This window comes from Kogia breviceps, chromosome 17, assembly GCF_026419965.1.
Source record: "Kogia breviceps isolate mKogBre1 chromosome 17, mKogBre1 haplotype 1, whole genome shotgun sequence".
NCBI classification, from domain to species: Eukaryota; Metazoa; Chordata; class Mammalia; order Artiodactyla; family Physeteridae; genus Kogia; species Kogia breviceps.
This window is the reverse complement of record NC_081326.1, coordinates 59,413,662-59,436,972: the sequence shown is the minus strand read 5'-3', so window position 1 is coordinate 59,436,972 and position 23,311 is coordinate 59,413,662. Positions and strand designations below refer to the sequence as shown.

General features: G+C 40.3%; 1 protein-coding gene across 1 annotated transcript in view; it reads left to right on the top strand.

Moving 5' to 3' along the window:
• Nucleotides 1-23,311, top strand: part of ENPP2 (ectonucleotide pyrophosphatase/phosphodiesterase 2) — a 106,412-nt gene that overhangs the window by 51,912 nt on the left and 31,189 nt on the right. The window contains 5 exon segments of the mRNA XM_067018118.1: nt 7,020-7,075; nt 11,991-12,056; nt 12,994-13,066; nt 19,963-20,071; nt 22,901-23,026. Of these exon segments, the coding sequence (XP_066874219.1) occupies nt 7,020-7,075; nt 11,991-12,056; nt 12,994-13,066; nt 19,963-20,071; nt 22,901-23,026 (430 nt within the window).

Genomic DNA, 23,311 nt, shown 5'->3' with positions numbered 1-23,311 from the left:
AATCTGCCATGGCATGAAGGGTGGGCAGTCTGCACACATCCACGTACCTACCATCCCCAGATGATCTCCTACCTGGAAATGTTGGCTTCAGTCTATGGTCTAAATAGAGGATATAAAGTATGAAAAAAATGTTATTGCTCTTTGAGAAACGGTCATCTATGACAAACATATTCATATCACATAATCAGTATGCATGGTTAAATATGGGCTTTTCATTAAAAAAGAAGTTGGAAGACTTGTATATCTGTAGAAGTGTTTCTTTCTAGCAGAGGTTCTGATTCTGTTGTCTTTATTCAGGCTAGACTCCCAGAAGTCTGTGATGTCCTACGCTGTCAGCAAAGTGAAATTTGTTTACAGTGTGGATTTCCCAAGCAAAGTTTATGATAGAGGAACATTTTAGGTGTAAATAAAATAATTGAAATTTGAGTTCTGTCAAGAGCTGTTGCTAGTTGGTCTTTTATATTAAATTTGTCATGGAAGCAAACTTGCTTGAAGAACCGCAGAGGATATAAACAGTGATTTTATCAAATTGGATCAACTTCCACTGAGTATGGCTATTAGGCTTCCTCTGGGTTGGCGTGACTCAGAAGATGAGTCCACATGTTCATTAACTGCTGCAGAAACAGAGCAGACAGAAAGCTGTGAACCTGCTTAATGAAGTGAAGTCTGTTTTAACTCTGTTTGCCTGTTTCCTCACTAACTCTCTAAGTCGACACATTTCACTAAGTTTAATAATTCCCTAGTGCAGAGGGAGATTTGCAGTGAAACTGATTTGTGTTTCTGTCTATCTTCTTGAACAAGATGCCACCATAAGAAATCCAAGGAGCACAGTAGGTATCATTTAAAAACAGGTTTTATAGAAACTTGGCACACAGGAATAATATATGGACAGGAACTATAAGAAACTACAGTATGAGTATAAGAAATTATAAGTGCTATAAGAAAAGATGAGCCCTAATAAATACTCCTTAAGCATTTATACCATCCTCTCAGAGGCTTGTATATTTCACAGTGAAAAAATAAGTGGAGTAGAGAAAATATTTATAAAAATCTTAAACAGGTAATTAAGTCAAACTCAACTTATTTTTTACTGAGTGATTAAACCATGAAGGACATTTGGCTAAATAATATATGAGTCAGATTAAATGGTGAATAAGAACCACTCTTATTCCAGTTTGAAATCTTATATGTGATATGAGGCATTTGTAGTGTCCATTCAATTTGAATGGCACCATTCGACTTCCAAAAATAATTTCTATAATTTAATTGTATTTTTAAGCCCTGATATAGCCACTTTAGCAAAGTTGAGTCTGCTTTTAATTTGTTAATCTTCAGAATGTACTATTAAAAGTTGTCATTCACTGTACAACCCTACATTTCTCCTATATATTATAATGGAATTCCTTTTTATGTTGTTGTTTTGAAACTATTTACTTTTTTCTCATTACAAAAGTATGTTCCATACCCTTAACAGAGTGCCATAAGTGCGTTTGTTTCTTTGAAAAAATCTCTCCATTCTAATCCTGCAATTTCTAATACTAAGATAACTCAGTGGGGAAATTACCTGTTCTGTTCAAAGCTGGACTCAGAGAGGTGGAGAGTGAATGAGACTCCACAGGGCCCACTACGTGTGGCGATTTGAGAGATGAGTCCAGCACCCTACCATGGTGCAAGTCCTCTGAAGCCATAGTTCCTGGAGGAAGGAGGATTCTTTTTAAAAATTAAAAACAATTTTTTTAATTGAATGAAAGAGTCTTTAAACTCTATAGTGCTTTACAATTTTCAAAAGTTTCACACGCATGATATCAGATAATCCCATAATAACCCCCCCCTTTTTCCCCTACCTTTATATCGCCCCCTCCCCCTTCCCTCTCCTCACTGGTAACCACTAGTTTGTTCTTTATATCTGTGAGTCTGCTTCTTTGTTGTTTTATTTACTAGTTTGTTGCGTTCCTATTACTTCTCAAGTTGCTGGGCCGACGGTGGTTTTCGGCCGGTATTGGTGAGGCAATGAATTGGTCCTGAGATCATTCTTGTGAACTGCTGTAGTGTAAGAACACAAGAAAGATGGCAGGTTCAAGAAAGAGACAGCAAAGAGAAGAAGAATGACATTAGAGTAGGAGTGAACTTCCAGGCCAAAGGGATTGGCTTGATGGAAAATGTTCGTCTTTGCCTACCACTTTGTCTAACAGGTGACTTTCTTTTTTTTTTTTTTTTCCAGGAAAATTTTACCTTTTCTTTATTGTGTTTCTTTTCCATATACTGCGATAAATCTATATTTCTTTCTCATTTTACTGTATCACAATGTACTTAGGATAGACTCTACTCTCCTGGTCCCTTTGCTGCCAGGCTCATTTCTCTTTCAAATTTCACTTTAAGCATCCTTTTCTAAGTAGATTTCACTGAGCTCCCTCAGCCTTCGCTAAGCTCAGGGACCCTCTTTTGGGTTTTCTTGTTATTTCTGTCATAACGGTGACCATATCATTTGATATTATTCACATAATCTGCTTTAGTCTATGGGCCCCATGAGGGTAGAGACTTGATTTATTTGTCTCTTTATTCTCAGGACCTAACCCACAGCCTAACACATTTAGGTGTCCATTTATTATGTTTTGGATTGAACTGTTCTACAGCCCCACCTGAGGCGTGTTTGCCTGTACTTCTTCCTGTATTTCATCACTCACCTTCTTCTGGCCCTAATCACCTGGAAAGAGCCACACTTGTCCACAATCTATTGTGCTGCATCCCCGAACCCTCACATCTTTAGTTTGTTCCTACTCTTGAATCTCAGTGATTGACTTACTCCTGCTGATACTAGGGCCCCGCCCATTCCTCTGGTCTCCCAGAATTCTGTTTCTTCTACCTCTGTGCTTTAGAATGCAAAGGAATAATTTCCCTGCAAAGAACTGCTAGGAAGACTACAATAGTACTTCATGGTTTTCAAAATGTTTTTTGCTTGTTTTCCTTTTTAAAACATCTCCCCTTCTCCCACAGCTGCATATTCTCCTGAATTTGAGAAAGTGTTGGATTTCACATTTAAATGCTCCTGGTCCCAGTGGGAGTTTTCTTTTTTTTTCTTTTTTTTTTTTTTTTTTTTTTTTTTTGCGGTATGCGGGCCTCTCACTGTTGTGGCCTCTCCTGTTGCGGAGCACAGGCTCCGGACGCGCAGGCCTAGCGGCCATGGCTCACGGGCTTAGCTGCTCCGCGGCATGTGGGATCTTCCCGGACCAGGGCACGAACCCGTGTCTCCTGCATCGGCAGGCGGATTCTCAACCACTGCGCCACCAGGGAAGCCCTTCTTTTTTTTTTTAATTCCTGATAACATATCAAGAAGGTACAATATTATTTCCATTTGTCCCCTTTTCACACTGTAGCATCTAGGACACAAATGTTGAAAACTCTGCCTCTAGATAAAGGAAAGCAATGGAAGAAATACTGGGATTAAAGGTGGGAAGGCCGGGGCTTCCCTGGTGGCGCAGTGGTTGAGAGTCCGCCTGCCGATGCAGGGGACGCGGGTTCGTGCCCCGGTCCGGGAAGATCCCACATGCCGCAGATCGGCTGGGCCAGTGAGCCATGGCCGCTGAGCCTGCGCGTCCGGAGCCTGTGCTCCGGAACGGGAGAGGCCACAACAGTGAGAGGCCCGCGTAGCGCCAAAAAAAAAAAAAAAAAGGTGGGAAGGCCAGACTCAGTGTCTTCTTATTTTAGCTGGTTGTTTGGCCCATCTCTGAGGAAATATAGATTACATTCAAATTCAGAATGGGAAATGGGAAATTATAATTCCTATTTCTCTGAATTAACAAGAAACTAGTTTTATGATTTCTGTTGTACGATTCTCCCTCCCCTGCCCCTCCTCCACTTTATAGACCAAGAGGTTCCTTTGCATTTATCTTCCGTTGGACCCACATTTTACTGCATTTTTTTCTCTGTAATTACTAGATTTAACTTTAGAGTTCTGAAATATAATATACATGTATAACTTGCAAAGGAACTTTTATAGCTGCTCATGATCTGATTTAACTTAAGAAACTTTCTTCATGCTTCAGTCTCATACCATTTGCCAGACCTTTGACCGACCAGCTTCATTACTGCTACGGTCCGTTTCCTTTGAGATTTTAAAATGTCGTTGCGCGGGCCTCCCACTGTTGTGGCCTCTCCCGTTGCGGAGCACAGGCTCCGGACGCGCAGGCTCAGCGGCCACGGCTCACGGGCCCAGTCGCTCCGCGGCACGTGGGATCTTCCCGGACCGGGGCACGAACCCGTGTCCCCTCCCTCGGCAGGCGGACTCCCAACCACTGCGCCACCAGGGAAGCCCTAGAATGTTTTTTTTTTTTTTTTTTTTTTTTTTTTTTTTGTGGTATGCGGGCCTCACTGTTGTGGCCTCTCCCGTTGCGGAGCACAGGCTCCGGACGCGCAGGCTCAGCGGCCATGGCTCACGGGCCCAGCCGCTCCGTGGCATGTGGGATCTTCCCAGACCGGGGCACGAACCCGTGTCCCCTGTATCGGCAGGCGGATTCTCAACCACTGCGCCACCAGGGAAGCCCTAGAATGTTTTTTTTAATTCCAAGTATTCTCTCTTACTTGTTCATTCTTTGCACTTTTCTGACCATGCTCCCAATTTTCTTTTAGGAAATGCGGCCAACGCGACTTGTACCAAGAAGCAGGGAGAAATTTTTTGCTTCTTTTTTTGGAAGAAATAAAAAAAGAAATAAAAAATTTTTACCTTTAGTTTGTTTTCATAGTTCATATTGCTTTTTACAACTGGTTAATTTTATTTTTTTCTGATTACCAAGATGTTAATTGTCACTACAAAATTTGGGGGAAGTACAGACAAGTACAAAGAACCAATGATTCTGATTTTGCCAGGGGGATAATTTTAGCACCCTCACATCTGTCGTCTCTCCTAGTGCCCTTTCCTTCTGCTATTGCAAAGACTCCTTTGGTGATCTTTCCCCCTGAGGGTTAGTAAGCTAAAAGTTACTTATAGGGCTTCCTGTTGCTCTGATAATGCCAACAGCAGCATGTATTCCACAATATAACTTTTGAAAATGTAGGGTCATCATTTGACAAAATTTCCATTAGAAAACCCCAGATTGATTTTACATTTCGTATCTGCCAAATATTGCCTAATACAACTTCCTTGGAAATGTCAAGGCATCACATTTTCTAGGAAGTTGTTTGGCTTTGCATGCACCAAGGTTGTGTCTCTGAAACTAAAATAAGTATGCAAATAGATCACTTAATATAAGAAACTGATCTCTCCGGGATCTGAGGTAGCCTTGAGGCCTGCAGGGTGTCCAGGACTCGGTTTGAGTTTACCTTCCTGCTAGAGGAGTTGCTGACACAAGAATGTATGAAACTCCAGGACCCATTTGAGTCCTCCTTGGCATGAGGATGCCCAGAAATGCCAGAGTTTATCTGTAAAGCAGAAGGATACTTTGGGCCAAACCCCGGTAGAGTGCTCAGAGCAATCTGAGGTCCTGATCTCTCTGGTCCATCCCAATGGGACAAGGACTCCACCTTTCCCATGCTAATGACATCCGCTGGCAGCTCAGACCTCCAGGAATCTGGGAGGGTGCTGGATGCTCTCCTGCCCCATCCCTCACTTGCTAGCTGCAGCAGCTGTGATTTTGGAGCTGGCGGTTTCCAGTTCTGCCCACGGGCCTGGGAATCCTTGCAGAATTCTCCCAGACCCGGCGTTCCAGACCATTCTGAGGCCATGGCCAAGCTCCTGAATGCCCCACACCTCCAAATTGCCCCTTTCCTCAAAAAACAAAGATTTTAACTGGAGTAAGTAAAACACTATCAAATTCTGGAGACAAAGACACCAGAAAGGAGGTTGGTTGCAACTCGTAGACCATTTTTGTTTTGGTCTTATAAAAAACCAAGCTACACTTCTTTTTCCTGTTTGCCTCCTGAAGCTAAGGGGTTTCTTCTCACAGACTTCTAGTCAATGGGACACTGGCCATTCTAAGTTGTTTTTAGTGTCCTGAAAATAACTGGATTATATTTATTTCCATTAATGCATAATAATTACGATGAAAATTGATCTAGTGTTTACCAAATGCTAAAAAACTGTTTTTAAGGACTTTACTTGTATTAACTCATTAAAGCTCAGAATAGTCCTATGTGCTAGGTAATATTATCTGTATTTTAAAGGAATGTAGAGATCTTAAATAACGAGCTGAAGGATCACACGGCTGGTAAGTGACAGAGGCAAGGCTTAAAATGCAGCTAGCTGGTCGCTGGGCTCAGGTTCTTAACTGCCGTATCTTCTACCTCCCAACAGCGTGAGCTGGAAAGAATATAAATATATATTGGTCACTCCATGGGGCATGGGGGATCTTAGTTCCCCAACCAGGGATCGAACCCCTGCCCCTTGCAGTGGAAAACGCAGAGTCTTAACCACTGGACCACCAGGGAAGTCCCTGGAGAGAATATTTTAAAAGCCTTAATGACATGCTTGGTTCACCTAACAACCCAGGAATTTACTCCTAAAATTCCACTTACTAAAAGGCTAAGTAAAAGGTACAAGGGGAAAACCAGAATAAAAAATAGCCCCTTTTCCCCATTTCATTCACCTCATTTAAACAAAACAAGACAAAGCTAGGTTCCGAGATCCTGGCATCTGTGTGCCAAATTGGGGTTTTCCTCTGTAGGCTTTCAACAGTCAAGGAAACATATGGTCACTCGGGGTCCTTTGATGAGCAGAATTCTGCCATGTAAGTGAAATGTTCAAAACAATGATCAGAAAGGACAGGTACAGAAGAGACTCTTGAGATGAAATAAAAGTTTTTTTTTTAAAAAAAGCCACTATAATCATAGCAGAGCTTGAAAGCTTTTGCACAGAATGTATTGAATAATAATAATTCTGACTTCCAGATGTGAAAAAAGAAAAAGGTTGCAAATTTTGGGAAATTTATGTTGGGGTATAACATATCTGAGCTAATATATTTTAAAACCTTTTCTTCTTTGACCCAAACCCAGAATATGTTCTAAGCCTCTTATCTTTTCCTCATTAGCTATGGATTACAGCCACCAAGCAAGGGGTGAAAGCTGGGACATTCTTCTGGTCTGTGTAAGTTACCTCTATTTTGTCAATGTAAAATTACAATTATGATTCAATTTAAGAAACATTCATTCAATTTGATTTCATTTCAGTTAAATGTTAACATACTCCAACATATGATTCAAAATAACCCTCCATTTTTTTAAAGAGATCCTCTCTGTCTTTTCCCATCTCCATTCTCTTTTCCTCTTCTCTCTCTCTTTCCCCCCATCTTTTCTTAATAGAATGTAAGGAAGATTTTCTCTCCTACATCTAGTCACCCTTTAGATTTTTCTGTCCCTGTTTATAGGTTTTTGGTAACTTGGCACCTAGGGAATGTGTATTTCTCAGGCTATTTATTACTGTGATTTGAATTATCATTTTCTATAAATATATTACAACATTCTATATTTATTTTGGTTCACAACTTTAGATATCGAATATGGTCTCAGACACCTGATGTAGTGGTCTAGAGACTGGAAACTCCAGACAGGAGACAAGAGGAAGTCTCTGTTTCCATCCCATTTTCCCACTGAGCTCCAGGATTTCCCTAATAAGAAAAAAGGAGCTACTTCTCTTCCCTGCAGAGGTGATGGGGGGATTAGTAGTTAATGTTCATAAAATAGACTTAAGATGAAACTTTACCTAATAAAAGTGTCAACATGTTGATTATTTTTGAGGCTCCTTAGTAAGAAAAGGAATCTGTTTCAACTTTCATGGGGATTTTGTTCCCACTGAGATGTTCTTTCCATCTTTTTTTTTTTTTTTTTTAAACCACCTAAAGCTGTTTCCATATTTGCCTCTTATGCCGTAACAAAAATCTGACTATTCTGCAATAGTAGTGTGCTGAGAGCAATCACAAATTCAAATTAATACAGAATGCTACCATCTATATTCTCCAAATTCAGGAATAAAGGTAGGTTTTTCAGATTTGAAGGGCTAAATTGAAATTGGGTTTGGTGCTTTGAAGCTAACACAGAGTGTCCCTTAAAAGTCTCCCCCCCCTTTTTAAAAAAGAGATTTTCTCTGTTGAGAAATAAGTATATGTTAGAAATGACATGTAGATTTACCAGTTTAATCTTATGCATTACATTTGTTAACCCTTGATTGTCATTGATACTTACAGAAATGATTTCATTCTGCTCCACAACATATTTGGCTGGCAGAATGGAGAGGTGCCAACAGCATAATTAATAATACCCACCCTTACCCCCCGAAACTGCTGCAGAGCTTCACTGAAAAGGCTTAGTGTGCCGGTATTGAACGGCAATTCTTTCCACCCATTTCTAACCTTATAAGAAGGTAGCTTTTTTGCTCCAAAGATGTCTGTAGTTTGCTTTGCTTCTCAGACTATTCTTCTTTTATTTCTATATCCTGGAAGTGACTTGGATTCATTTTCTTTCTTTCCTTTTAAAAAATCCCTTTAGAACTTAAAAAAACTTGTGATACTTCCAGGTATTTAATGGAATATACGTCAAGGACATCTACACGTCATAGATTATGAAGATTTTAAAATTTAAAACCAGATTCAACCATAGACTTAGACTTTAAAGGTCATCTCTTTAACCTGGTTCCATATTGCAACCTGGAATTAGTCTAGCTTTTCAAAGGATTTCATTTCACTTCAAAGTCATCCTCAGCTGAGTCTCCATTACATTCTTTTATGTCAATTCATGTTCAAAGGCAGTAATTCCCTTTATGTATGGGTGTCTGGATTGATTCCAATCCCAGCTCTGTCACGTAATAATAGATTGCTGACTTTGGACAGGTGATTTAGTCTCTTGATAAATCAATGTCCTCATCTTCAAATAGGAATGATAGTGTCTTCATCATAGGGCATCGTGAAGATAGAATGAGTTACCTTATTTAAAATGCTTAGTATGGTACTTAGTACGTAGAGAACAGCCAATAAATGGTATCTGTTTTCTTATTCACATTACCTCTTTCAACAATGACCAGACAATGGCTATATAGGACCTAAGGTAATTTGTTCCCCTTTAGCACTAAATCGCTCATCTAGTTTCTTGAAACTCATCTAGTTTATTTTCCATTTTTCCTACTTCCTTTTCTTTTTCTAGACAAGTCTAATGTACTTGGTGTCATGAGAAATTCTATATCAATCAATGATGTCAAGGCAACAGCATGAATTCCATTTCCCTTTCTGTTTGGAATACACTCTTCCTTTGTCAGATCTGTTTGTGCCATGTCTGCTTCAAATTTTAAACAGTAATAGCTAAGGGCCATGTCTTTTTTGGTCTCTGAGGTTATTTCATAAAGATAATCTAAAGCGGCTAGGAAACTTAGAGACCACTGTGTCTGACTCCTCGTGTTTGAGATCAGAGTGCCAAGGCTTAGAGAGGTAAAACGTACCCAAGGCCACAGTTACAGTGGATACTCAGACCTCCAAAGTAAGTACTCATCCTCGCACCACACACACGAATTCAGCCCCTGCCCTCAAAATGGCAATCACTTGCTTCTCGTTCCAAGCAGAGAATGGTGACTTCCCCGTAATAGCTTTTTCTTTTGGTAGGAGTGTCTTGTATCTTTTTTTGTATTCACAGAAATGCCTTGAACGTAATACGCTTTTAACAAATACTTCGTGAATGGGTGTGCCAGTGAATCCAGTACATAATGATAAAAGCTAACTTTTTGGGGGGGTGGGGATGCCATGTGGCTTGCGGAATCTCAGTTCCCTCACCAGGAATTGAACCCTGGCCACAGCAGTGAAAGTCCAGAATCCTACCCACTAGGCCACCAGGGAACTCCCATAAAGCTAACCTTTTTCAATGTGCCAGGCACTATTCTAAGTATTATCTCTTTTAATCCATACAACAACCTTATAAGATAGGGACGATCATTCTCCTCATTTTAGAGAGGCACTAAAGGGTTAAGTCACTTGTCAGAGTCTCATCCAACACAAACCCAGGCATTCTGGCCTCAGAGCTGCCACTTTTTTTCCCTGCTCCCTCCTTGTCAAGCACCCCATCCAAAGAAGGCAGTAAAGGGTGAACATTTTGAGCTTGAAACAAATTCTGTTAATTTGTATTTTTCCACTAGCATCAAGTGAGTCCATCAGAATCCATTTTTGTGACTTAACACCAATTACACAAAATAAAGCAGCTTGTAGGTAGGTAGTGAAGTAAGGTGAAATGAAAAGGCTCTACAACGTTCACTTTTTTTTTAAGTTAGGAAAGAATTCAGAATATGTAATTATTTTGTTCAGATACAGGGGATTTCTAAGGCTGAAGAATTAAATACCTTCAGCGATTAACCTGGCTTTGCTATGCCTACTTCAAATTCAATTATAGGATATAATAAACAGGATCACATTTATTCAATAGCATTGGAATTTGTTTAAATGAGAACTTGTTTTATGGTAAACGTGACTTTTTGGGGGCTGGCAGGACAGTTCTAGACAGAGAAGGGGCCAGAGAGAGAAATGACAAACCCCCTACCTATTGGAAATAGGGGGAGGCTGCTTGATTAGAGTCCCTGGCAGCTCTAGCCATCTGCCATGGCTCTGAAGGTTTGTCTTTCCTCCTACCTCTCTCATGCTCATGTCTCTACCCAAAGTAAAAGTTGAAATGGCTGACCCAACATCCCACAATAAATTTTTAATCGTTTATTTTTTAGAGCCGTTTTAGGTTCACAACAAAATTGAGCAGTGGGTACAGAGGGTTCCCATCTACCTCCTGCCCCCAGACACGCACAGCCTCTCCCAGTATCAACATCCCCACCAGAGTGGTACATTTGTTACAAATGATGACCCTCCATTGACACATCATTATCACCCAGAGACCATAGTTTATATTAGGGTTCACTCTTGGCCACAGCAATTTTTATAGTTTATATTAGGGTTCACTCTTGGCCACAGCAAGCTTTACTATCTACAGCTAAACTTAGGCTTCAGTTTAAATTCATCATAAACATGCTCTAATGCCTGGTCTTGGATGGGGAAGCAGCAAAGTATGTTGTGTTCCTTGTTAGGAAAAAATAAACAAATTTCCCCGCAAATAAAGACATCACTCAGCTTGTGAGAATCTGAACGTAACTCGGCCCATGATACAATGCTATCGTGTTAGCCGAGAGCTCTTGAAATGAGTGCCAGATTGAGGGTAATGATATTTCGACAGAGGAATGAGACTTAAAACACAAAAGTCATTGTGGATGAAGATTATACCCTTTTTGTCAGTCTCATAATTATATGTGCCTCTTCTTGATAGATTTTTGTAGCGCTAGAAGAGAATTTCAAGAATACCTTTCCTAAACCCTGATTTTATACACGAGGAACTTAAAGTTTCAGATTTAAATAATGTGTCGTAAGTCATATAGCTATTTAGAGATAGAATGATAATAATCATGATCATTCATGCAAATAGGGATTATTTTCAGCCCTCACTGTGTGCTAGGCGCCGGACATGCCGTTTGCCTTTCTTGTCTCATTTCCTCCTTACAACCCAGCTGTTCAGTGTGCTTTGCTATCATCTTTATTTTACTGATGAGCAAACTGAAGCTGGGGGAGAGGTCAAGAGGCATAGAGGTCAAGAGAGGTCACACCCGCAAGAGGCAGAGCCGGGATATAAGTCCTGGCCCCTCGGTGGCTCTACAACTAAACGGCTTTACCCACTAACTAGCAATGATTCTGAGTCTGGGGTCCTTTCTGCCTGTAGCTGAGCCTCTGATAAGCAGGGCAGATTCTTCACGCGACTGTGAATCAGAGTTTCCAGTGTTGTCTTCTGTAGCAGAGGCTGAGCAGCGTGACCTGTTGCAAATAGAAACGGACGTTTAAACACTAATTGGAAAGGGGATCTTTTCCTACGACAAAGTGAAAACAGATGGTGGTAAATAGAGAGCGCTTGGCCTGGGTGCAGGAGCAAGAGCTTATCGGGCTGGAGACGGTAGGAATGCAACCTAACCTCACGCTTTGCCGGTCGCTACCCTACAGGATGATCCCTCATGAGCGGAGGATATTAACCATCCTGCAGTGGCTCACCCTGCCGGACAACGAAAGGTATTTGCTTCCCCCCTTCCCACCTGGCTCTCCCCCTTCTTTCTTTAGTACATTTCCATTTTTAGGTTGGAATTGGGTGAATAACCAGATGGACTGTACAATAGAAGCACAGCCATGCTTTGGTATTATTACAAGCTTTGTGGTTCTGAGCCTTAAACGTGGCTTCCCTAAGAAGGACTTAGGTGACAATGGACGTAGGTTACTGAGGACCATTTAATTACATGAATCACTCGAGCTCTTAATCCTGGTCACCGCAGCAGAGCTCGAGGGAGTTCCCGGCTCTGATAAATAAACCAGCAGCATCCCAAGGACTGGGGAAGCACGAAGACTGACTTTTAAAAAAGATTTTATTTTATTGGAATATGTTGTGTTAGTTTCTGCTGTACAGCGAAGTGATTCAGTTATACATATATATATATACATTCTTTTTCGTATTCTTTTCCATTATGGTGTATCACAGGATGTGGAATATAGTTCCCTGTGCTACACAGCAGGACCTTATTGTTTATCCATTCAATGAATAGTAGTTTGCATCTGCTAATCCCAAGCTCCCAGTCCAGAAGACTGACTTTTCACTTGAATGGAGTTGTTCTTTCAGGCTGCAGATTGCATGGCCCCTGTGAATGATCACTGGGCTCTTTTATCTTGAGGATCCAAGACCAGAGTTTGCGTTCAGATTTTCCTCATGACTTTTTATTCCTGAAGGTAGCAACCGGGCAGTTACCCCAGCGGGGACGGTGTAGGGGGTGGTGGATGGTTTTTTTTTTCTCGTAGAAAAAAAAAACAAGAAAGAGACTTTTTTCATGCTAAGACTAACAGTGGTTGGGCTATTAATTAACTTGATTTGAGAGGATTTTTCAGTAACATGTAGGGATATTTGATATTCTTTGTCATGTGTGGTTTGGGGGAGATTCTGAACCTTCCAATTTTCCCGTAGGCCTTCAGTCTATGCCTTCTATTCCGAACAACCTGATTTCTCTGGACACAAATATGGCCCTTTTGGCCCTGAGGTTAGTAGCTTATCTTCTGCCTGAGGAGAACCTGTGTCCCTGGGCCACCTAATCTACTGACCTTATTTCAGGATTTGTACAAAGTCTCTTAGGGTGTTTGTATGTGCAAAGTGGATACAGAGTCAAAGAACTACAAGAGTAAAAACATTTAAAAGAATCTTAAACATACCTGGTTTTCTTACAGGAACTTCATTTCAGATTGATTTGCTATTCAAACATATCCTAAACTTGGTGTTCATAGGAAGGGATGTATTCCAGCCCTGCAGGCATCAGTCAAAAGATGAAGGATCGGGAAGGGTTGGCATTTGCCATCACTGGGATAGGAGTAGAAAAGAATCTGGAGAGGAAACCTGCAATATAGAGCATTGCAACTGAATTTCAGCTCCCTTAAAATGGTTTTGCTGTTCAGAGAGGGTAGGTCAGCTAACTAACCTTAACAGGTACAAGCAACCTGGAAAATTTGATAGCACTGGACATTTTTTTATTTGATCTTGACATAGGTATATATACCTGTGAGACCATCACCATGATCAAGAGTATGAACATATCCATCACCCCCGAAGTGAAATAAATTCTTAATTGGGAGAAATACACTGTTTAATGAATCTGTTTAGCAGAGCAACGTGACACCCTTGTCTCACTCAGGGATCTTAGTAGAATACAATCTGTCTATAAGTTAGTATCCAGTATAACTTCAAATTCAGGAGGTGGGAAAGGGATGGAGATATTTTATTATGTTCCTCTTTTATCGAGAGATGGAAATTTTTCCAATGCTGCAGCATAGATCATTTTAAAATATTCTGGGATTTGCAAATCTAAATCTTTTAATATTTTAAATGTTTTCCACCTCTCTTTCTTACTAGGGTGGTGAGGTCTACATCAACATAATAAAACTTGATTTTGGCTGAGAAATTGTTTCATAAGCTCTTTGATGATGGGAACTACCTCTTATTCTCTGATAGCTGGTGGCAACACTGTTGGCTATAATTAAGTTTGTTATGTTCAGCATAAGGATGACTAAGGAAATACAGATAAGTGTGTCTTGGTTTAAGTATTTCTGATCAAAATGCAGCATGTTTAAACAAAGACAGTAAATACTAAGGAGCCATAAATACTTCTGAATGCTTTAACATCCATTCAGTGGTGATTTCCTTAAGCACTGGAAACTAGAGGCTGTGTGAACCCATTCCTAGTTTGCCTTAAATCATTGAAGTCATATAAGTCTGATGCTCTTTTTCCTATTCCTTTGATGTCTAACCTCTGCTGTATGAGTATGAAACACAAATGATAAAATGAGATAAACATCTGCATACATGAAACACAAATCTTATTCTTGCCAGAGCAAGCATGGCTATTTTATCTTTAGGATGATTTTCTTTGAGATTAATCTAAAATGAACAGTAGGTGGGCTTCCCTGGTGGCACAGTGGTTGAGAATCTGCCTGCTAATGCAGGGGACACGGGTTCGAGCCCTGGTCTGGGAAGATCCCACATGCTGCGGAACAACTAGGCCCGTGAGCCGCAACTACTGAGCCTGCGCGCCTGGAGCCTGTGCTCCGCAACAGGAGATGTGGCGATAGTGAAAGGCCCGCGCACCGCGATGAAGAGTGGCCCCCGCTTGCCACAACTAGAGAAAGCCCTCGCACAGAAACGAAGACCCAACACAGCCAAAAGTAAATAAATAAATAAATAAATTTAAAAAAATAAAAATAAATAAATAAAATGAACAGTAGGAACCTCATTTTATTAAGATGTTAAAAAAGAAAAACAAACCCAAACCCTAAGCAGTTCCATGTACCCTATTTAAAGGTTCAGTTTTGCTTGGATAATAGTATCCTCTAAAAGACCCTGTGGCATAAGCAAACAGCAATTGGTATAGCCGTTCTTTTAGAAGCCAGAGGCTGACACTTTAAGAGGTTAGGAGCTACTTCAGTTGCTCGGCTGGTAAGTGAACTTGGAGACAGAACTTCTGACTCCCAGACTAGGAAATAATTTAACTCTCCTTTAGTCCAGGAGATAAGCAAAGTGGTCCATTAATAACTATGTTCAAACCACACAGAACGTGTTCTTTGTGTCAAAAGTTGGCTTTTTACAACACAGAGGAGGTATAATTCTTATAATATTCATTTCCTTAAAAGTTATATGGCTTAGCAATGAATGTTCTTTATTCATTAACATCTCTGGATTTCTAATATGTGTAGTTCAGTTATAATTACTTACTTGAAAGTGTGTTCTTGATCGAGAAATGAACTACAAGGTTTTTTTTAAGTCCTGAGCAGTGATAAATGAAGCATAATATAGGACGCTTTAATTGGCTATAAGGATGGTTCTATGTCCAGGATCCTCATAAATATACAAACATTTTTTCCTGAGTATTTTTGAATTAAGAGTTGGAAGTATTCATGCTATGTTCTTTTTAGTGTTAATGCTTCTTATAACTGGGATATTCTCATATATCTACGGGGTAAAACCCTTATGATGTATCTTCAGTTATGATAACCTGAGAACTTGGTCACTTTCTCCCAAAAAAGCAAGGGATGTTTTCAGATTTCAATGATTTCTCATTTGGTTCTAGGAATCTTATTTTTTTACTGAAAGAAAAACAAAACAGTTTAAAACATGAAACCAAAGCCAGCGAAACCTCTTTTTTGTGGTAGACGAATTGGTTTATCTACCTGTATATCCCTCATCTACACTTATTGTGCATGTAGCCGAAATATTATTTTTAAAATCAGTATCCCGTTATCTTTTACACCTTGCATTTGAAATTTAATCGAAATGATTCAATCTGGCAAAATGCTGTGTGCTCCAACACACTTGAAGTTTGTGCTTTATTCGCTTAATACCCGAGTATACTTTTTTCAGGCCGATTCACAAACATTGGGCTAATAGCTTCAAGAAATGGTGTGTTGCTCCTGGTTTCATAGTGTAATGGTGAATGTTCAGAAAATACGCTTGCTTTTGGTTACTGGCGCAACCTCTTTCTCTTTGAGCTTCTGTGCTTTCTCTGTGACTCTTTGTTCGGCTGCTCTTCAGGCCTAGAGGCAGAGCTTTGGCTGGCCAGTTACTACCTTCAGATGGCAAAGTATCCTTCTGAAAAGTGGGGAAATTTGCCCCTCTCCTTCCCATCCTTTTAATAACCTCAGGCTAAATCTTCTAAAAGTCAGACTAAAGTATGGCTGGTCCGTGAAAACTTAGCGATTGTCAACCTCTAACATTCGAAGAAGGAAATCCGTGCAATATAATCCCTGGATGAAAACTCCTTTTGACTAAAATCCTGTTTCTCCTGCTGCCCCTCTAACCCGCTGCCATCAGAAGGGCTCACCTTTGGAGCCTTCGGAATGTTGAGGTCTCTTGCAAATGGCCGAGTGTCTGATGGGCAGACTTGAGCGCTAGCTGAATGAATTTGGTGACCAGGAAATGGTAAACCCTCTTTTTCCTTTTGCTTCTCATCTCATGGGGAATGGGCTAAAACTAGAGGCGTTCAAAAAAACCCAAACCAAACCAGAGTCCGTGGGGCTGTGTCTTTCCATCGCTGTGCCGGAGGAGGAGAGGATGAGACAGCTGTGGCGATGCCTTTGCAGTGGCTTGCTCTGGAAACAGTGAAATCGCATGGCAGATGGCCTCCCTTTTGGATACACTAACATCGTTCCTCCTCCTGGCCCTTCTTGCATTTGAATGAGTCTCGTGACAGTCCCACCGAGAGAAATCAGCTAGGTAGACAGCAGGGCTTGCTGCTTTAATTCACCTTTGCACCATCAGCAAATCAGGGGCCTGTTTTTCTCCAGCATTTGGAAGTCCCCAAAGGTTATCTTCCTTATCTACAGTTTACGTGTCAGCCTTTACTGCTCGCTAGATTTTCAAAACAAATGCATAGTACAGCCACTACCCTCCAACCACCACTAAAAGGGGAATGTCTGACAGAAAGAGTGTAAGTAGACTCTTTCTTGATATACATATATGTATACCAAGATGAAGAGATCTCAATGACTTTTTACATTTTACCTCATTTTACAAGAGGAGTTTTGAAAAGACAGTTCTATTTATGGTTACCTCTTGGCTCAGAGTTCTTTGCTACCAGAAACCTAAATTATCAATGGGGAGTTCTCTCTGCTGTTGTGGAAGTACATTCATGACCAAGGAGGACTGCTTGGTATTTATGTTTCATTCCATCCTTGGTTTAAAATTTTCTTTCCTGATGCTTTCCAATGAAGGTGACAGTTGCTTGGATATAGTTGATGGTCTGAGCGGAGATCCCTGTTAGAATCTGAATTGGAACCACCTCCATGAATCCTTTTGCACCTTGAAACGACCAAGTGACTAGTATTCTATTTAGTTTTCAGCTAGTACTTTATAAATGCAGAGCTTTTCATAGCCAAGGACCAGTCTCTCCGTAACGCAGGAGTTATGGAATGCAGAGTCACCTTCAGGTCTAGCCACAGTAGGCCCCTTAGCCAAAAGAGACCCACATGACCAGATTCTCTTAAATTATATTCTTGTTTTCACTGAAGAAGCTGTAACAGCAGCATCAAGACCAACCTAGGAGGCTTCTCTCTGTCGAGTTCCCCGAATCGTCCCTCATACCCACTTTTCCTCACTTAAGGAGTGAGTTTTTTTTTTTTTAACTAAGACTCTGCTGACCCCAGATGGCAAAGTGTGGGCTTTATGGTCTGACCCAGAGGGACAGACGACTTCTGAGTCCAGACATCTCTATCCGCCAGTACAGGAGAGTAGTTATGGTTCACCTTTTACTCCGGCTAAGAGACCTAAGAGGAAGGTTACCCCTAAGAGGAGACAGGAAAGACCAGTTACTCCTCCAAAGAAAAGAAGAAGAAAATTACATAGGATGGATCATTATGCTGCGGAAACTCGTCAGGACAAAGTAAGTTTATCTATTGTTCCAAAGCTTTGCGGCGGGCAGGTCTGAGTTGAAGGTTTCAAACCTTCAGTGCCTTGGTTTGAAAATCAGCTGAATAGTTTTCAGGAAAAGTCTGGCGTGTCATCCCTGGCTTTGAGTCCAGAAGAATCTGCCCCTTCAGAGGTTAACACTGATGTGAAGACTTCTTGATCTTTCAGCCAGAAAAAACATCACCACCACCACCACCTTCTACTTTCTTTAAAGTTAGTTGCCCCAGACTAGTATGAATATTTAGGCTTGAATGAGTGTTAAGAAAGCTATTGGCTTTGCTTGCACTTTTTCACAGAATTTGTCACAGTTTCTTGTAGCCTTGGTTCTTGAGAACAGCCCAGCAAGGTAACCGGGGAAATCCTGAGAGACGCATAGATTAGAACTCGATAGTATATTGGACTAGATTAGTGGTCTGTGCCTTCCAAGGTCAGAAGAGGTCTTAGATGATAGGCAAGGAAAGAGCTGAGACAGAAGGAGAGAGAAAACAATGGGTAGATAGAGTTGGGTGTGTTTTCTTATAGAGATATGAGCAATGTGTACTCTTTTCATTACATTCAGACTAGCCCATAGGTTGTTACTTTTCTTGAAACCTCCAGAGACCTCCGAGGCACTATCTTACTTATGACTGTTTGAACTAATCACTAAGAAATAGGTTCTGGATTTTAACCTGAGTCATCCTTCTGAATAAGGAAAATGAATTTGTTGCCAAGCGTTGACATAGGTTGTGCATTTGGTGTTTCTTTGTCTAGGTGAAGGTCTTAGAGGAGAGCACAGTTTACTCAGAAGCAAATACCACTAAGTCTACCCTCTGTTAGTTTCTTCAGATTATGCCACACACATCATTATGAAACTTTCACTTGTGACTTACTCCTTGGGACAGAATTTGAAATACTGACTCCTGTCATGAAGAAAAACAAATTTACACCTGATTTTACTGATGACATGATATGAGGAAAGGTCAAGAGTCATCTGAGAAGATGCTAATGGAAGATAAGATTATGTGTCTGAGGAAAAAAAGATATGCCGATCTGTTCTTATCTCTGTCATTTTCAGTGGATATGTGTGATTGTAGCTAAGCTGTCAAATTCAGCTAAAGTTCTGTCAAGTGTTTGTCTGATGGGATGTTTCTTGAAAATCTTTCCATTGCACAGAGATGAGAGGGAGAGGGAAATCTCTAGTAGGTGGTGGCATTCCTGCTTTCAGAAACTTCCATTTGAAATAAGAACATGAGAGTTGGATTATGATTCTTATGCTTTGGAAATATTCTTCAGAGAACTGAGTTTTCATTGTTCGTTAGGCTAAATAAGAAACCTTCTAGAACAAGCTCAATGATTCACTTCTGTTTAAGTTTGAACTCTTGTAGATTTTTATTTTACTCAAAATCAGCTTGAAAGGGACTAAATTGAGAAGTAGTAGCTTGCTTCTTAGAAGTGGTCCTTCTATTAAGAATCTATTGTTGTCAGAAATTGACAGCTAAGTTTTTTTGGAACGCTAGATGGATCTCTTTGTATTAATGATGCTCTAATTTGGCATCCAGTGGAAGGTTACCATTTAACCTCAGAACTGCTTTTGATTCACTTAGCCTCCATCTTCTTGCCATGGTTCAGAGCCTAGGTGATTTCACGTAGGGAACAAGAGGCTTAAACTGTCCATCTGACTCACTCTCAAAATTCTTGGACTTAAAGAACATTGTTACATTTTAGAAAGGCCGTTTTATCTCTAAAGAAAGAAGTGCCCTTAATTTTTCTATTTTTATATCAAAGAATCTTGAAAGGGATTGAATGAGGAGAGGTTTTACATTCCTAAAAGAATACAAATAAAAATGCTTAGACCATGTTTCCATTTAGAAAGGCAGGAAAATCTCCCTAGACAAAGCTCTGCCTCTGGGCCTGAAGTTTTCTTTCCAGAATGTTCTAGGGGTGGAAGAGCTATGAGATACTGAAAGGAAAAAAAAAAACCTTCAGGGACTAATTTGCTCCTTTTTCCAGATGACAAATCCTCTGAGGGATATTGACAAAACAGTGGGGCAATTAATGGATGGACTGAAACAACTAAAGCTGCATCGCTGTGTAAATGTCATCTTTGTTGGAGACCATGGTAAAGCTTTGTTTCTTTATCCAGATAGATAAGGTTTCTGATGTGCCGGGGAAACCCTTGCTCTCAGAATCCCAGGTCGTATTCTTCTTCCTCCTTCCCCCTTTCTTCAGGATGGGGAAAGAAATCGAGCCGTGACTGAAAATTATGAGACGACCTGAGATGACCCTGCATACATTTTGATCAAAACCAGGGAATTCCTGTATCTTCCTATTCTTTGCAGGAAAAGCCTTCCTACAAAAATTTGTACCATATTAAAAAGTTGCAGGGAATTCCCTGGCGGTCCAGTGGTTAGGATTCGGCGCTTTCACTGCTGGGGCCTGGGCTCAATCCCTGGCGGGGGAACTAATATCCCTCACGCTGTGCAGCATGACAAAAAAAAAAAAAAAAAAAGATTGCAGACAATTCCCTTGTGATATTAAGAGCTTCCTCTGTGAATGTGGCCTATCCCTCCTAGCCACATCCGCAAAAGGAGCCCACAGAGTTCATGTGGCTAAAAAATAAATCTAAATATGATTAAAAAAAGGTGGAGACATAGGCTTCTTGTCAAAGAAGTGGCATATGAGAAAAGTGATTTCCATGCATTCATTGAGCGAATTCAAGACCCAAATCAGAGGACCCTGTTTCAGTAGAGAAGACTGTTAAAGAGAGGAAGAAGCAGTTTAGGAGGCTGTTTTCTAAATCACTGTATAAAGTAGAAAAATTTATGGGTCAAGAGTATCATAAACATATATGTTTATAGAGCTGGGCTGGGAGGGTGCATCGAGAGCATTCTTATTTCACAGGTGTGCAGACTGAGAGTGCCTTCTGCACTCCAGGACTAGCAAATTGAAATCCTGACTCTGGAATATGGGGCTGCTCCCTTCTAGGAGAGGGTTTGGAAGAAGAAAATTAGTTGACTTGGTAGTTCTGTTAAGAAGGGCAGATAACTCTCCCTAATCAAAACTCTGCTCTGGGCCTGAAGTTTTCTTTATAGAATTTTCTAGAAGATCTAAGAGAAATTAAAACAAAAACCAAAAAAAAAACCCCTAGAACTAACATGCTCTTTTGCAGAGACTAAATGTAACCATCTGCAAAATCATGTTCCATGAGTTTGACTTGGTGGAGAGCTGCAGATAGGACAGAGATCTGGAGCCTGTGACACAGCTGATTTGATTTAAGTTGCCCAGAGGTGTCAAGAACATTTGCTTGCATGGTGGAGCCATATGTCTAAGTAGATGGGCTCCAATGAATCACATGTTGGAGCATTGTAAAAGTCTTGGCTAGATTACAATCTGGTCTTGCCAGCGTGCAGGCTTCTGAGGTGAATAGATGGCACAGCATCTCTTTCTTAAAAGGTAGTGTTGTCTAGTGTTCCAGAGCCTGGGCTTTGGAGTAAGAATGAGTTGCAATGGAGTTCCAGTTGCACTGTGCCACTCAAAAGCCTCTCTAAGTCTCAGCCTCCTCGTCTGTAGAATGAGAACACCGACACCACCAACACAGAGTTGGTCTGGAGGGTGAAGGATGATGATGCTTGAGAAGCACTTTGAAAGCAAGAAAGATGGTTCACCCTTGGGGTGGCTTGAGTGACTTAGGAAGGCAGCAAATGGAAGATCCTTCTAGTCTTCCATTAACATGTATTTAGAGACTTCCCCTTCCTGGATTAACATTGTACTTGAACATAATAGCTGTTTATTGTTTCAGTTTTTCCTCCTGAGATTTTAAATGTTAAAAGGCAAGATATATAACCCTTGTGCTATGTTGGGATATGTTTTTTTCTCTCTTCCTTCCAATTTATATTTGAAAAAGAGGGGTCTGGATCTGGGATCCCAGAAGGTGATAATTTGAATTTCACCATATCTGGGCCACTCTGAGTTATATTTCTTTATTCCAAAACCTTAGGGAATCCTTTACAGAATCATTTAAGTTTCCCCACTTAAAAAATATTTGGATACTGGATTGTACAAAGCAATGTATGAAACCTTTATAGCTTTATCTCATCTCATAAATTCTGAAATGACAATAAAGTTCTCTTCCAGCCTCCATAACTTGTGATTCTAAGATTTGAGTTTGTTTTTATTTATTTTTTAAATATTGATCAAGAAATTCTCCTTGATGGGAGGCAGGAAACAAACCATGGGTGGGAGGGGGCAATATCTGTTGGTGAAAAAATTCCCTACCAAGACCCTTTTTATATTCTAGTTGCTAGCTTTCAGTCTTAACTGATTATATTGTTTACAGCTTGTTTTCAGAGTTATTTTGTTTTTCAGTTCGGGTGGTCACTGGGGCTGACATTTTTCTTTCTCTCTCTTGTTGCCAGTATTGTTTTGTCAGTAACATCCAAGGCCGCCAGTGAAGGCAGAGTGAGATGGTGATTATGTACTCAAGTCGTGAGATACATTAGAGAGTTGGAAAATGACATTCTGTAAAAGAGACACAGCTATTTACACCACCCCTAGCTGGGAAGAGTTTAAAGCAATCTGGGATTTTTTTTTTTTTTTAAAGAATAGATCTTTTTCATAATGACAGTGTAAATAGATTTTTTTTTAAAAGATCACGGTTACTTCCTTTATCTTGTTGGTCTCGGGGAATGTCTTAAAATATAATTGAGATGATGCATTTTCAGCCTTCTAGTGCTGCAAGATGATATGACTAAAGCAATGCCTGATGAAAAGATTATATAATGAAACATTCAAAAATTCAAAGTCAGGTTAAGAAACCTCAAAAGACAGGGATCCTCACGTTAAGTTGTGAAAAACGAATTAAGGAGAGGCCTGAATGTTACCTTTAGTGTCTGTGTGGAGATTTTAATTTTACACTTGCCTGAAAATACTTTCTTTTCCCTCCCCATAGGAATGGAAGATGTCACATGTGATAGAACCGAATTCTTGAGCAATTACCTAACTAATGTGGATGACATTACTTTAGTGCCAGGAACCCTGGGAAGAATTCGACCCAAATTTAGCAATAATGCTAAATGTAAGTTGACTCTTAAAATACTAAATTGTTAGAAGGGTAATTTAGTGGAGTGAGAAGGGGCTTCGTCTCTGAAGCTAGACTACTTGGGTGGAAATCCTAGCTTTGCTGCTTAGCTGAGTGAACTTGAATGAGTCATTGAAACTCTAAACCTCAGTTTTTATCATCTGGAAAAAGGGACGATAAATAACAACTAGCTCATAGGGTTGTTGTGAAAATGACTCTATGTATATCACTTAGAATAGTTCCTGGCCCCTGGTAGCATTACGTAAATATTTGCTCTTGTTT